The sequence below is a fragment of the Elephantulus edwardii genome, unplaced genomic scaffold (assembly GCF_000299155.1).
Source record: "Elephantulus edwardii isolate Elephantulus edwardi_28Jun2011 unplaced genomic scaffold, EleEdw1.0 scaffold00127, whole genome shotgun sequence".
Classification (NCBI taxonomy): Eukaryota; Metazoa; Chordata; class Mammalia; order Macroscelidea; family Macroscelididae; genus Elephantulus; species Elephantulus edwardii.
This window is the reverse complement of record NW_006399877.1, coordinates 936,810-949,549: the sequence shown is the minus strand read 5'-3', so window position 1 is coordinate 949,549 and position 12,740 is coordinate 936,810. Positions and strand designations below refer to the sequence as shown.

General features: G+C 57.6%; 2 protein-coding genes across 2 annotated transcripts; both read right to left on the bottom strand.

The window, feature by feature from the left end:
- Nucleotides 1-1,139: 1,139 nt before the first annotated feature.
- Nucleotides 1,140-4,715, bottom strand: MYEOV2 (myeloma overexpressed 2). The gene is made up of 3 exons (XM_006893435.1): nucleotides 4,653-4,715; nucleotides 2,515-2,587; nucleotides 1,140-1,177 (listed from the first exon to the last, which is right to left on the bottom strand). The coding sequence occupies exons 1-3, from the start codon at nucleotides 4,713-4,715 to the stop codon at nucleotides 1,140-1,142; spliced, it is 174 nt and encodes a 57-aa protein (XP_006893497.1).
- Nucleotides 4,716-7,551: 2,836 nt separating this feature from the next.
- OTOS (otospiralin) lies at nucleotides 7,552-8,564 on the bottom strand. Its single transcript, XM_006893434.1, has 4 exons — nucleotides 8,507-8,564; nucleotides 8,385-8,404; nucleotides 8,308-8,314; nucleotides 7,552-7,736 (listed from the first exon to the last, which is right to left on the bottom strand). Exons 1-4 carry the CDS (start codon nucleotides 8,562-8,564, stop codon nucleotides 7,552-7,554), a joined length of 270 nt encoding a protein of 89 aa, XP_006893496.1.
- Between the last annotated feature and the right edge of the window lie 4,176 nt (nucleotides 8,565-12,740).

Below are 12,740 nucleotides of genomic sequence, written 5' to 3'. Positions count from 1 at the left end.
ACTTCACCAGCCAGGCACACGGTCACTGCTTCCTTGTCACTGTCTCCAAGTGTCCTGCCAGTGGTCCTCCTGCTGACCACTAGCACAGCTAGTAGACACTGGTATGGCATCAATTCTGACGCACAGTGGCTCCTTGTGACAGGGCAGAACTGTCCTGGGTTGCCTAGACCACAGGGGCACACTGCCAGGTCTTCCTGCGGATCCAATGACAGGTTTGAACCATCAACTTTTGGGTTAGCAGCCGAAAGCTTAACTGTTGCCCAGCCAGGTCTTCCCAGTAATTTACAAATTGTTAAAATACTGGTGTGCTTTGTCCCGACACACACCCAGTGCGACACCTGACTGCGGACGGACACTGCTGGCTAAGCCCCCGGGCTCAGTGTTCCAGGGTGAGTGGCCATCATGCACCATCCCTTCCCACTGAGGACCAGTGTCTAGGAACCAGATGAGCTCACAGGACAGCACCCTTGACCAGGACCACAGGCACCAAGCAGTATAACCTGTTGGCCTGGGCACCGTTGGGCCTCAGCTGGTCAGTGACTATTGGGTGGAGGCTTCATCTCTGATGAAGTCAGCATCCTTCACTTCCCACCATTACAGGCCTGAGGGTCCCACAGTGGGAAGTAGCTGCGGACCACCTGCAAGAACACACAGCTGGCTCCCCCACACTGACCGGGCCAACGAGCTGTAGGTCTGAGTCCAAGGGCTCCTCTGCCAGACCCCACATGCCTTATTGATCAAGGGTCCCTGTCAAAGTTGCGGCTACAGAGAAAAACCATTACGTATTTGCAATGTTGGCAAGCATACGTTACACACACACACACACACACACACACACACTCTCTCTCTCTCTCTCTCTCTTTTTCTCTTTTAGAGACCATAGCATTCACTCAAAAACTCAAGAACTGAAATTAGCCAACAAGCTTCTTTTTATTTTTAATTTTTTAAAAAGAACACAAGGCTGGTCACACTGAGCTAAACAGTTGACCAGCTGAGAGTTGAGTCCAATCAGTCTTCTTTCTGGTTTGCCCTTCTAGGACCCTGCCAAGTCCTGAGTCCTCAACTCCCAACAGTGGGCCTCTGGGGTCCATTGCGCTGCTCTGACTGGGGTTGGATAACAGGCCCAGCTGGGTGATGCCTCACTGGACATCATCATCGTCAAAGAGATCTTCAAAATCTAAGTAGGTAAACAGAGCCAGCAGTCAGTGAGGCAGAGAAAGGAAAATGAGTGAGAAAAATGAACCAGAGAGAGGAATGGGGAGGGGGGAAGAGAGAACAGTAAGGAGGAAGGAGGGGGAGGGAGAAAGGAAGGAGGGGGAAGAGACTAAGGGGAGGGAGGAGGAGGGAGGGAAGAGAGAAGGGGAATGGAGAGGGAGGGAGGAAGGGGGAGGGAAGAAGGGGGAGGGTGAAAGGAAAGAGTAAGGGAGAAGAAGAGAGGAAGGGGGAGGGAAGGAGAATGGAGAGGGAGGAGGAAGCGAAGGGGAGAGAAGGGGGGAGGGAAGGAGAGCCCATCAGGTAGGGAGGAAGAAGGGAAGGGAAAGGGGAGAAGGGGAGAGACAAGGGTGGGGGACGGGAGAAGAGGAAGGGGAGCGAAAAGAATCCGAGGGAGAAAGAAACACAGAAAGGAAAGTGAAGAAAGGAGATTTTGAACCCATCTGTCCCGCCCCAGGGGGCTGAGTGGACCTAAGTAGCACCCCTGCTGATCCCATTAGGAAAGGGTGAGTCCAGTCACCAGGCCTTGGCCTCAGCCCCACTAACACCTCCTTTGCCCTGAGCACATCCCTCTCCACAGGAGGCACTTGGCTCATAGTCCCACTCTGTCCCTGTGATGTGCTCCTAGGAGCACTGACCCCTGCCCTGTGCCAGAGCACCTGCAGGTTCTGCCTGGGGAACAAGGTGGACTGCAGGGCTCACTAGATACATAGAGACCCCTGCCTCGGAGTGGACAGTGACCTGCTTCACAGCACATCATGGCAGGGGGAAGGGCTAGCGTGGTCTACAGAAGCAAAGCCCCCAGAGGTGGGCAGGGAGAACAGGCAGAAATGGCCTGTGCCACACATTTCCGATCCCATGGAGAGGGGTCTCCGCTGCTTAAAACAGCCATATCCCTGGAGCCCTGGAGTTCTAACCAGAACCAGAGCTGGGGGCCATGGGGAGAGGGCAGCAGAGTGGTGGCTGGGGCTCTGCCTGGGCAGCTCGGGGGAGAGGAATGCAGGGGGACAGATAGATGGCAGGAGGAGGAAGGAAACAGACCATCGGGAGTGAGTGGAGACGGGAGAACCTGGGACACCAGCCCTGGCTCCTCGGGCGGAAGAGCCGTGTCCCGCCACAGGCCGACTACAAGTCCACGCTGTTTCCTCCCAGGGCTGCCGGCCAGAGCTGGCGCCTCACGCTGTGTTCTGAGAAAGAGCTCTTCTGTGCCCTGGTCCCAATGACTCATGTCATGAAGCTTCCCCACATCACATGGCAAAAAACACTCTGATTAAAGCGGACACTCCAACAGCGGCCTCTCACCGTTAAAGAAGTCTGCGTGCACCGCCTTCTCATTGGCGGCCAGGTCCATCAGCAGGCCGGTGCTGCCTCCTGCCTGGGGGAGGGAGAGGTGACATCAGGTCAGCCTGTGTCCACAGGAGGCACCCAAGCTCGGGGCACACCAGAGCTTGACTCTAAGGGTGGGGGTGGGCACCGTGTGTAAGCCTCCAGGGGTCCTCACAACACTGCCTGCTCCTCCAAGGGCCTCAGTGGGGGCCATGAGTGCTGTGGTCTTCCAGCCCCACAGGCTCTTGGATGTCTACTCCCCTCACCTCACATACCATCCTGGACCCCTATGTCCCCCACTTCCCCACCACACACACCACCCTGGACCTCTGTGTCCCCATTTCCCCACCTCACACACCACTCTGGATCGCAAGTCTTCCACTCTCCCCTACCTCACTCACTGGCTGGCACAGCACTATCCCCCGGAACCTCCAAGTCACTCCGCACTGACTGGCACCCCTTTCTGACTATCCCATTATCCCAGAGCTCCTGGGACCTCAGGGCTTCACCCTCACATGCACTCTCTTTTGGGGTTCAGGTGAGGTCATCAGGACTCCTATGGAATAATAGCCCAAAACACTTGTCTAGTCAGCCAGTCCATCATTCCCCGCCCCCCACCCCCAGCACCTGAGGGGCTACAATTTCCAGACACCCCCCTTTCTGGGGAGAGCCCTGCATGGCTGCTGTAGCCCTGAGGTTCTGGCGGGGAACACCGGCAGGGCCTCTTGAGCCACCACTGCAGCTGAGCTGTCTGAGCCCTCCGATCGCTCTCATAGACAGAGTGGAGGCTGGAGCTGTGTCCCCTGATGGCACCCTGGGAGCTGGCCCAGGGGCTGTGGCCTCAAGGACTTGGACAACCTGGCAGGGTGTCTCCACGTCCCTGTCCAGGACCTTCAGCTTCTCCCACACTAGCCCTCAGGGATCCCAACCGCCAGGCCTTTGCTAATCCACACTCGGTCCTGGGCAACCTCCACCAAGACACTCGCGGGGCCCTAGGACACCCGGTATCTGCAGTCAGGCTCTGTGCCATGTGCCCTCAACGGGGCAGGAGCGGACAGTGGAGCCAAGCCTGGGAGCTCCCCTCCTGAGCGTGAACGGGCAGGGTCAGTGTGATCAGGATGGAGCGGGCAGACCAGTCAAGAGTCATCCAAGAGGACACAGCCAGAACCGTGGACCTGGGACACACGCGGTCCCCCTGCTGCCAGGACCGTCCCAGCAGCTCCTGTCCCCGCGGCTCCTAACGACTCAGGGGGGACAGGCTCCCCGCGGCCTTCGGAGGCTGCAGATCCACCTGCCACCCTTCTCCGCCCAGCATCTCGGATCTGTCAGCACCTGCCTTTGCCATGGCAGCACCTCTGAGCCCTCGGCCACCCAAGCAGCATGTATTCAAGTTTCTCAGTCAGAGAATCGTCCTGGCTCCTGGGAAGTGGCCAAACCGAGCCAGGCTTCCCACCTCATCAGATCACCCAGCAGAGGCTGGACCCTGCAGGACCCGCAGGACACGGGGCTTCCACCCTTTCACTGCCGGGCAACAGGCCCGCGAGTCAGACCTGGAGCCTCAAGGGGAGCCTGGAAGGTGGCAGCACCATGGACAGCGACTGGGCACCGTGCCCTCCACCCAGCGGGACACCCTCCCCCAGCCGGGCACCCTCCCCCCAGCCGGACACCGTCCCCCCGGAGACAGACACCCTCCCCCCAGCCGAGCACCCCCCCAGCCGAGCACCCTCCTCCCCCCCAGCCGGGCACCGCCCCCCGAGCAGGACACTCTTCTGGGGTCACCCCTACCCCCTGCCCTCAATCCCTGACACCTTTCCCCCCGACCCCTGACCCCACCCCGGCCTGCGGCCGTCCCTCCTGCCCTCGGCCCCCGGGTGAGATCCCAGGGACCCTGAGCCAGGAGGGAGCGGGGGGCTCCTGCACCGCCCAACAGCCCCCGCGGTGGACGCCGGCCTCCAGGTGGGGGGCACGCGGAGGGCTCCAGGGCGTCACCCGGGGGCGCCCCAAAACCGGCGGGAGTGGCTGCCCGCACGCACACGCGTGGACGCCGAGACCCCCGGCCCGGCGCCCTTCCCTCGGCCCCCGCTCCCCGGGCTGAGCTCGCGCGGGCCGCTGACCTCGTCCAGGTCCACGTAGGGCCCGGCGCCCTCGGGGAACATCTCGTCCACCGCCGGCTTCATGGCAACAAGCGGGGCCCGCAACCCTTCTAGAGCTCTAACTCCTTCCGGTGCGCGCCACTACCTCTTCCGGTGCGCCGCCGCAGCAGCTCTAGCCGCCGGAGGACCGCCTCCTCTATGGTCCTCCGCCTTCTCTATGGTCCTTCCTCTCCTCGATGATCCCCCGCCTCCCCGGGGTCCTCCGCCTCCTGAATGGTCCTCCGCCGCCTGGCCTGTCCACGCCGGCCCAGTCTCGGGGCCCCGCTAGCCGGGGGTCTGTGCGACCACCCGTGTCCAGACAGCGAGGACGCCTTTCAGCAGGAGACGCTTAGAGGGCCTGGCGCGGAGAAGCCCAGACATGCCTGCGGCGGTCCTGTTGTTAGTTGCCTGTCCAGCCCACTGGACCTTTGCGGACACTATGTGAACAGCCTCGAACTGCGCTGCACAGGGCCCTTAGTGGCTGGTGTCCAGAGGGCCACCAGGCCTTTCTTCCGAAGTACCTCCAGTCTTTCTGCTGCTAGTTGAATTTATTTCATACCCAGGGTAAAATTTTAAAAAACCAACAAAGCCACAAACATAAATCTGAAAACAGGGAATGCAGGACAGGGAGAGGGGCAGAGGTGATGTGCCTGTCCCGGGCCTGCAGGAGTGGACAGGTGCGGGTGGGGCATGGTCAGTGCAGGGAAAAGGGACAGAGGATGGGCATTTAGGATGCGCCTTGCCTGCCAGTGCTGCAGACCTCACCTTGGAGACTCAGGGACCCCTCAGGGGTTCCGAGCCAGCGTTCTCCAGGGTGGTCAGGGAGAGGACAGAGATGAGTGCTGGCGTTTGGAGATCAAGGTGAGGTGGCCCAGGGGCCAGGGAGGGGCTCCACGGTGGGGCCTTGGGTCACCTGCAGGGTGAGGCAGCATCTGTCCATCATCTTACTCAGATCCACAGTCAACACCCATGACGACAGCAGTCAATCAAACAAAAGCCATGATGCGTTGGGAGAGTCGGCTGTCAGGGGTCTCTCCAAAGTGCTGAAGAGTGAGGACAGCAGTTTAAAGCCTATGGTAGGACTAAGGACTGATCCAAGCCATGATACTTTCAGTTACAGTGTGTGCATCTGAAAGTGGGAGGATGACTAAGAAAGACCAGAGAATTGATACCTTTGACTTGTGCTGTTGGAGGAGAGCTCTGAACATCCCATGGGGGGCCAGAAGGACAAAATAAGTGCAAACAGGTTGCTCCTTAGTGTGTGAACCTGGTGTCAGCACAGCCAGTCAGTCTTAGGAAAAAGATAACGTGCCGGGAGAGATGGAGGGTCAGAGAAAGAGGAAAACCCTTCATGAGACCGTCGACACCGTGGCTGTAGTAATGGGGTCAGCGTGTGTGAGTTCGTGGGAATGGCACAGGATAGGGCAACGTTCAGGTCTGTGGTTCCTAGGGTAGCAGTGAGTCATAGGTGACAAGCACAGCATAGACAATGACTCACTCGCTCACTGCCTTTGAGACAGTTCCAACTCAAAGAGACGCTCCACAGAGTGGAAGGAGACGGCACATCTTTCTCATAAGGAGTCGCTGGTGGATTCAAACTACCACAGACCTGCTTTGAGTTGGTGACACAACCCTCTGCAGGGCACGCTGCCAGAACTGCAGGCAGTCTAGACAGGAGCATGGACAGATGAGAAGTTGCTGGTGGATTCAAACTACCACAGACCTGCTTTGAGTTGGTGAGACAACCCTCTGCAGGGCACGCTGCCAGAACTGCAGGCAGTCTAGACAGGAGCATGGACAGCTGGCTGAATGTCAGCGGGTCATTCACACGCGTGCACAAAGGCACACACAAAATCAAGGCCCTGGAAAGGGCCCTTTTGGAAAGGACACCTTCATTTTCTGAACTTGGTTGAAGTCCAAGTGTCCTTAATTAGAACCGAAAATCTAGCCTTCTCAACAAATCAAAGAAAATGGCCTGTTTCTAAATAAGTCAGGACTTTTCTAAATTGTAGCAGACATCCAGGAACAGACTCAGGGAGAGAGAAGGAATGTGCTGGAATTCCCCAGTGACTGGCTGAGCCAAGGGCTTCTTCCTTCTGAGAGTTTAAACCTGGAAAGTAGGGGAACAGAAGGAGCTGGCTAGAGACAAGAGCTGCTCGGGAGAGGTGGGCAGGAGGAAGAGGGGCTTCACTGGAGGGACAGGGGAGCCCCCTGAGAAGGGCTGGAGGGTCCTCATTTAGCAGAAAGGGCTTCCCGGTCCGCAGTTTTCCTGACACCCAGACCTGCTGCACCCAAGGCTGGCCTCCTGTGGTGAGTTGGTTCCCAGTTTACGGCAGGGTGAGATCTGGGGCTGGGACCCTCCAACCCCTACTGTCCAGTTTCTTCTGGTCAGGTGCCGGGTATGGAGCTGGCACCTGAACCCTCTCCCTGTCTGTGGTCGGAGAGGCCCGCACCCTGGGGTGGCCGGAGGGGCCACATCCTGACAGCTGCCTTCACTAAGAAAATGCTCACATGTGACCCCACTAACCAGCACAGCCCCGCTGCTGTCCCTTCCCTTATGACTCTGGGTGACCTTGAGGGACATCTGGGCGGCCTGTGGGGCTTCTGGGGGCTGGGGGTCCTTGTGGAAGCATAGACCTCGCTCTCCTGCGGAGGACCTGGTGGGTCTGAACTACAGGCCTTTCAGTTAGCAGCAGGCGCTTAACCGCTGCAACACCAGAACCCCTAGATCAAGACTCAGGTGGGCAATGTGTCTGGTGACAAAGGAGGGGGGACCAGGCACAGCGGTGCCTCAGAGAAAACGCAGCAGCCTTCATCTGCTTTGAGTCAGTTTATTGAGTGAAGCAAGTCCCCTCCCGCCCCAGGCTGGGCTCCTGGTCACTCAGTCGTCCTGGTAGGGGACATGGAAGCCCAAGGTGGTGCCCAGGGGGAAGTGTGCGAAGAAGGTGCGGGCCAAGTCCTCGATCTGGGGGTACGCTCCCATGGATTGGAGGTACTGGACATAGTTCCAGAAGTCAGAGGTGGAGAAGGGCCAATAAGGCATGGCCGGCAGCTCGGCGTAGGGATCTGCAAACACACACGGTGTGACCAAGCCCCCAAGGTGACCCTGGGCCTGACAGAGACCTCCCCTTCCCCATGGCCTGCCCACTGCTGCCTTCAAGGCTGCCCCTGGGCCTGGCAGAGACCCACACAGGCACACTGCCTGCCCAAGGCTGTCCTCTCAGCCTGAGCAGACAGTGATGGTGGGCAAGGGGCAGCACCCAGGGGAACATGTGGGGGACCTAGGCCCTTGGGGTCTCCTAGTCGTGGACAGAGAAAAGGGGAGCAGAGGAAGGGGAAGAAGAGATGAAGTAGGAGAGACAGATGGGTGAAGAGGGAGGAGGTAAAGGAAGAGGGTGGAGGGAGAAATGGGGGAGAGGAGGAAAGGGATGCCCCTTTTGGGGTCCTGGTAGGGTGTGAGCCAGGGACAGCAGCCCCTCCCCTGGCCCAGAGCTCAGAGTTACAGGTGGGCAGAGTCAGGGCCTGGGGCCAGGAGTCCAGGTCTGAGGGTGGGACCTCAGAGGGCCATGGGGTCCCACAGGGCCTTGCTGGAGGGCTGAAGGGTCTCAGGACAGACAGGAAGAGTCAGTGCACTGACCACCAGGCTCCTTCTCCATCAGCTCCCCCCCCCACCCCCAAGTGCCATACACAGCGGGAAACGGGCTACCTACCCACCTCCTGCACAGGCTTGGCCTCTGAAAAGCAAGAACACAGTGTCACCCCAGATTGACCTCCACCTCCCACCAGCATCAGGGACTGAGGGCCAGGACCTCAGGGGAGCGGTGAAGGTCCCTCACCTGTCAGGAGCAAGGTCAGGAGGCAGAGGGCCAGCCCTGGGAGCAGATGGGACCTCATCTTCGGTGTCCACGTCCACGGGTCTCAGCTCTCACCTACGGAAGACTGAAGGAGTGTGGCCACTCCTGGGGGTGCTCCGGCCACCCCTCAATGGGCAGGCTGAGTGTTTGGGGCCCCTCTTGTGCTCCAACCTTCGTCCTGAGGTTACCCCCTTTCCCTTTGCACAGTCCCTCTGGTTCCAGGCTAGGAACCCCCACTCCTTGCCAGCTTACCTGGTAGCTCCCCTTAGCCTCAGTCCCAGCCTGAAGGCATCTGAGCCAGGCCACAGGCTCCTCTCTTTAAAAGAGGCCAGGGAGGAGGCAGGAGACATCTCCCGCTGAGTGTCTCATCTGAGAAGCGAGGTGGCTCTGTGACCCAGCTGGCTGCAGGCCACAGCCCTCTGTCAGAGTCCGCTCCCATCAAACCGAGCGAGGGCCGCAGGACAAGTCTGGAATTTTCGCATGTGCCTCTGCCCTCTCACTGCTGGAACTCTGCCCCTGTCCTCCCGACCAGGTGACACTCCCTGCCCGGGATAGGGGCTGGGGGTGGGACAGGCTGTGGGTTTGCTCCATAAGGATAAAAAGCAAGCTGACTCCAGCAGCGTCCCTGGGCCAGAGCAGACTCCACTCCACCTCATGTCTAACTGCAGTCGTGCAGAGGTAGGTGGCCGCGGGCCCTGGGCACTGCCAGTGGACTCAGCCCTTCTGCTTCCAGTGACCAGCCACATGCTTTCACCAGGGGCTGTCCTCAGCTCGGACCAGTGAGTCCCAGGGGAGAAGAGTGACTGCGGTGAAAACTGAGGGGCACATCAAGCTGGGGACAGAGCCCCTGCACCGGTCAGAAAGGGCTGGGCTCTGATGCCCAGCTCACAGGACCAGCGCAGCCAGCCTCGAACCTGCTCCATGCGATGCAGACCACCACAGTGCAGCGGGCTCTGGCAGTGAAGTGAGTCGTATCAGTGTATTAGTTTCCCCATGCGGGGGTGGGGGAGTAGTGATGTTTACACTCCAGCGTCACCCGTGGACAGTGCAGCAGCAGGTGAGGGAGCATGAGCTCCTGCGGGAGTGACCAGAACGGAGGGACGTGGGACATGCACTGAGCACAGGCCTCTAGAGAAACAACAGCAGTAAACCAGGTAAAGCAGGGCTGTGCCAAGCGGTCATTCCGCAAAACAAATTAAAATAAACCTCCCACCAAGACCACCCTCTGGGGGGAGCACAGCAACAGGAGGTTCTCCTGTGGTGGCCACGTGCTAAGAAGCAGCCCCCAATCCAAAACCCCACTGTTCCGACCCTCCAACTGCTCAGCACGCAGTGGGCAGCCTCTTCCAAAACCCACTGGAGGGTCGGCTAGGAGTCATTCCAACTGAAAGGCACGCATCACAGGGCAGGCAGGGGTCACCACCACCGCAGGCCTGGCTGGGCCACTCTAAGTGGTGCCATGTGGGGACCTCCGGGGGCACAGTAGACCCCAACACCGCAGGCCTGGCCAGGCCATTCTGAGTGGTGCCATGTGGGGACCCCAATGCTGCCTCCAGGCCTGGCCAGGGTGTCCAGGATCGGTGGTCTCTAGCGCCACCTGCTGTCAGCCCAGGACACCAGCCGGGCCTCTTGCATTCCTTCAGGTGGGCTGAGATCCTCAGGTGGGCTGGGTTACCCCAGTTGGGGTCAGTTCCTTCAGGTGGGCTGAATTCCCCGGCTGGGCTCCCTCAGGCGGAGTGGGTAGGCCACTGACACTTGTCTTAGCGTTCTTCCAGGTGTTCCAACCCAAGCATGGACACTTGTTAACTACTTACGAACCTGCAGTCCAGGGATCTCCCCACACATGGGTCAAGTCCCTGGCAAGGATCCCAGCCTTGGAAATCTAAGCATTGAAAAGAAATCAGACCCAGCCTTCTCCCTCCTCCTTTGACCACCACCCAGTCACCCACCTCAGCTCTGGTCACTTCTGGAGAAAGCCCAGCAGCCCGGTGTGTTCCTTACCCAGGTAACACCCGCGTGGACAGAGTTACAAGCCATGCTGCCCTCTGGCACACGGTGTGCTGGGTGCATACATGCTTCATGGTGTTGGTTGCTGAATGTGGAAATGGGCAAACAGCAAGCAGGGAGGCCTTGGCAGCTTGTCTCCCCCTCCCCCATCCCTAGCCTCACCACAGGGTCCCTGGGATGTGCCTTTCGCTGGTGGGGAAGGTTTACTGGACAAATGTGGATGAGTGGCGCAGCATGGCAGGTGAGGGCATAGCCCAGGGCCCCCTGGCCAGTGTCAGGACCAGAGCAGCCCTAACTCCTGTCCTGCACGCCCAGGCCAGCATGGGCTGTGCTGTGGGTGGGCAGGCAGGACACACAGGAGACACTCTTCTCTGGACTGATCCCTACTGGCCGGCTGGCCGAGAAGCGCCCTCCCCTCCATCCATCAAACCGACCCAAGGAAGGTGAGCTAACTGAATGTGGAAATTATCAAACATTATCAGTGATATACATGTGAGCAAAATACTGCTGAAGATGATTAAAAAATGGCTGGAACAGTACATAGAGAGGGAATGGCCAGAAGTTCAAGGATTTAAAAGAGGCCGTGGCACTAGGGATATCACTGATGATGTCAGATGGATCCTGGCTGAGAGTAAGGAATACCAGAAGAATGTTTATCTGTGCTTTATTGACTATCCAAAGGCATTTGACTGTGTGGATCATAACAAGTTGTGGCTGACATTGAGGAGAATGGGGATCCCAGAGCACTTGATTGTGCTCACGTGGAACCCAAACCTGGTCCGGGAGGCTGTTGTATGAACGGAGCAGGGGAGCACTGCATGGTTTAAAATAAAGAAGGGAGTGTGTCAGAGATGTATTCTCTCTCCAATCCTATTAAATCTGTATATTGAGCAAATTATCCAAGAAGTTGAACTCTGTGAAGAGCAGTGTGGCATGAAGATTGGAGGGAGACTCATCAATAATCTGTGTTATGCAGACGACACAACTCTGCTTGCTGAAAGTGAAGAGGACTTGAAGCACTTATTGCAGAAGATCAAGGAATGTAGCCTTCAGCATGGATTGCATCTCAATGTCAAGAAGACAAAGATTCTTACCACTGGACCGGTAGGCAGTGTCATGATGAATGCAGAGGAGATTAAAATTGTCAATGGCTTCATCTTGCTTGGATCCGTAGTTAATACCCTTAATACCAGCAGTCAGGAAATAGGAAGACTTACTGCGCGGGAAAAATCTGCAATTAGGGACCCCTCCAGATTACTGAGGAGCAGTGATGTCAGTTTGAGGACTAACATAGGTCTGATTTGGACTACTGTCTTTGTGATTACTACCTATGCACCTGAGAGCTGGACAGTGAATAAGGATGACAGAAAAGGAATTGAGAAGAGCACTGAACATCCCATGAACGGACAAGAGAATGAACAGATATGTCTTGGAGAGGGTGAAGCCTGAGTGCTCTTTGGAGGCAAGGATGATGAGGCTTTGCCTCACATACTTTGGACATATTTCTAGGAGGTGCTGTTCCTCGGAAAAGGACATAATGTTGGAAAGGATGGAGGGTCGGTGAAGGAGAGGAAGACCCTCAACCAGGTGGATTGATATGGTGATGGCTGCCATGGGCTCTTGTGTGTCAGGAAGTGTGAGGATGGTGCAGGATACAATAGTGTTCAGGCCTTTTGTTCATCGGGTCGCTATGAGTCGTACTTGACTCAACGGGCATCTAACAACAACAACAACCAACCCCACCAAGTGAGGACAGCTCTCTGATGGTCACCTCTGCTTGGTCCCAGACACTGTACCAATTGCATTTGTTATTTCAATACAGATATTTAAGTAAATACAGTGGATATAAATACATAAGGAAAGCTGAAAAATGTGGGGGAAAGACACTGGAATGGGGGGAAATCACCAATATTAAGTGACTGTGGGAAGGTCTGCTCCAGGTGAAAGTTTTGGGGTATTTTGGCTAAAAAAATTTCACCAAAACCTCCACTGGTATGGGATGATGAGGTATGGGAGTGGGATTGAAGTCGTGTGGGTCTCGCAGGTCGGCAATCATGGCGTGGGGATGGCCAGGCCTTTCTGGGTGGTGGTAGCCGCTGGCCAGCCAGCCCCAGTTCCTACTGAGCCCTGCGCGCTGGGCTTTCCAGGCAGCGCGGCCCCGTGGTGGGAGTGGGTCTCGAGTTGCTGATCCCCTGAGTTTTCATTATCG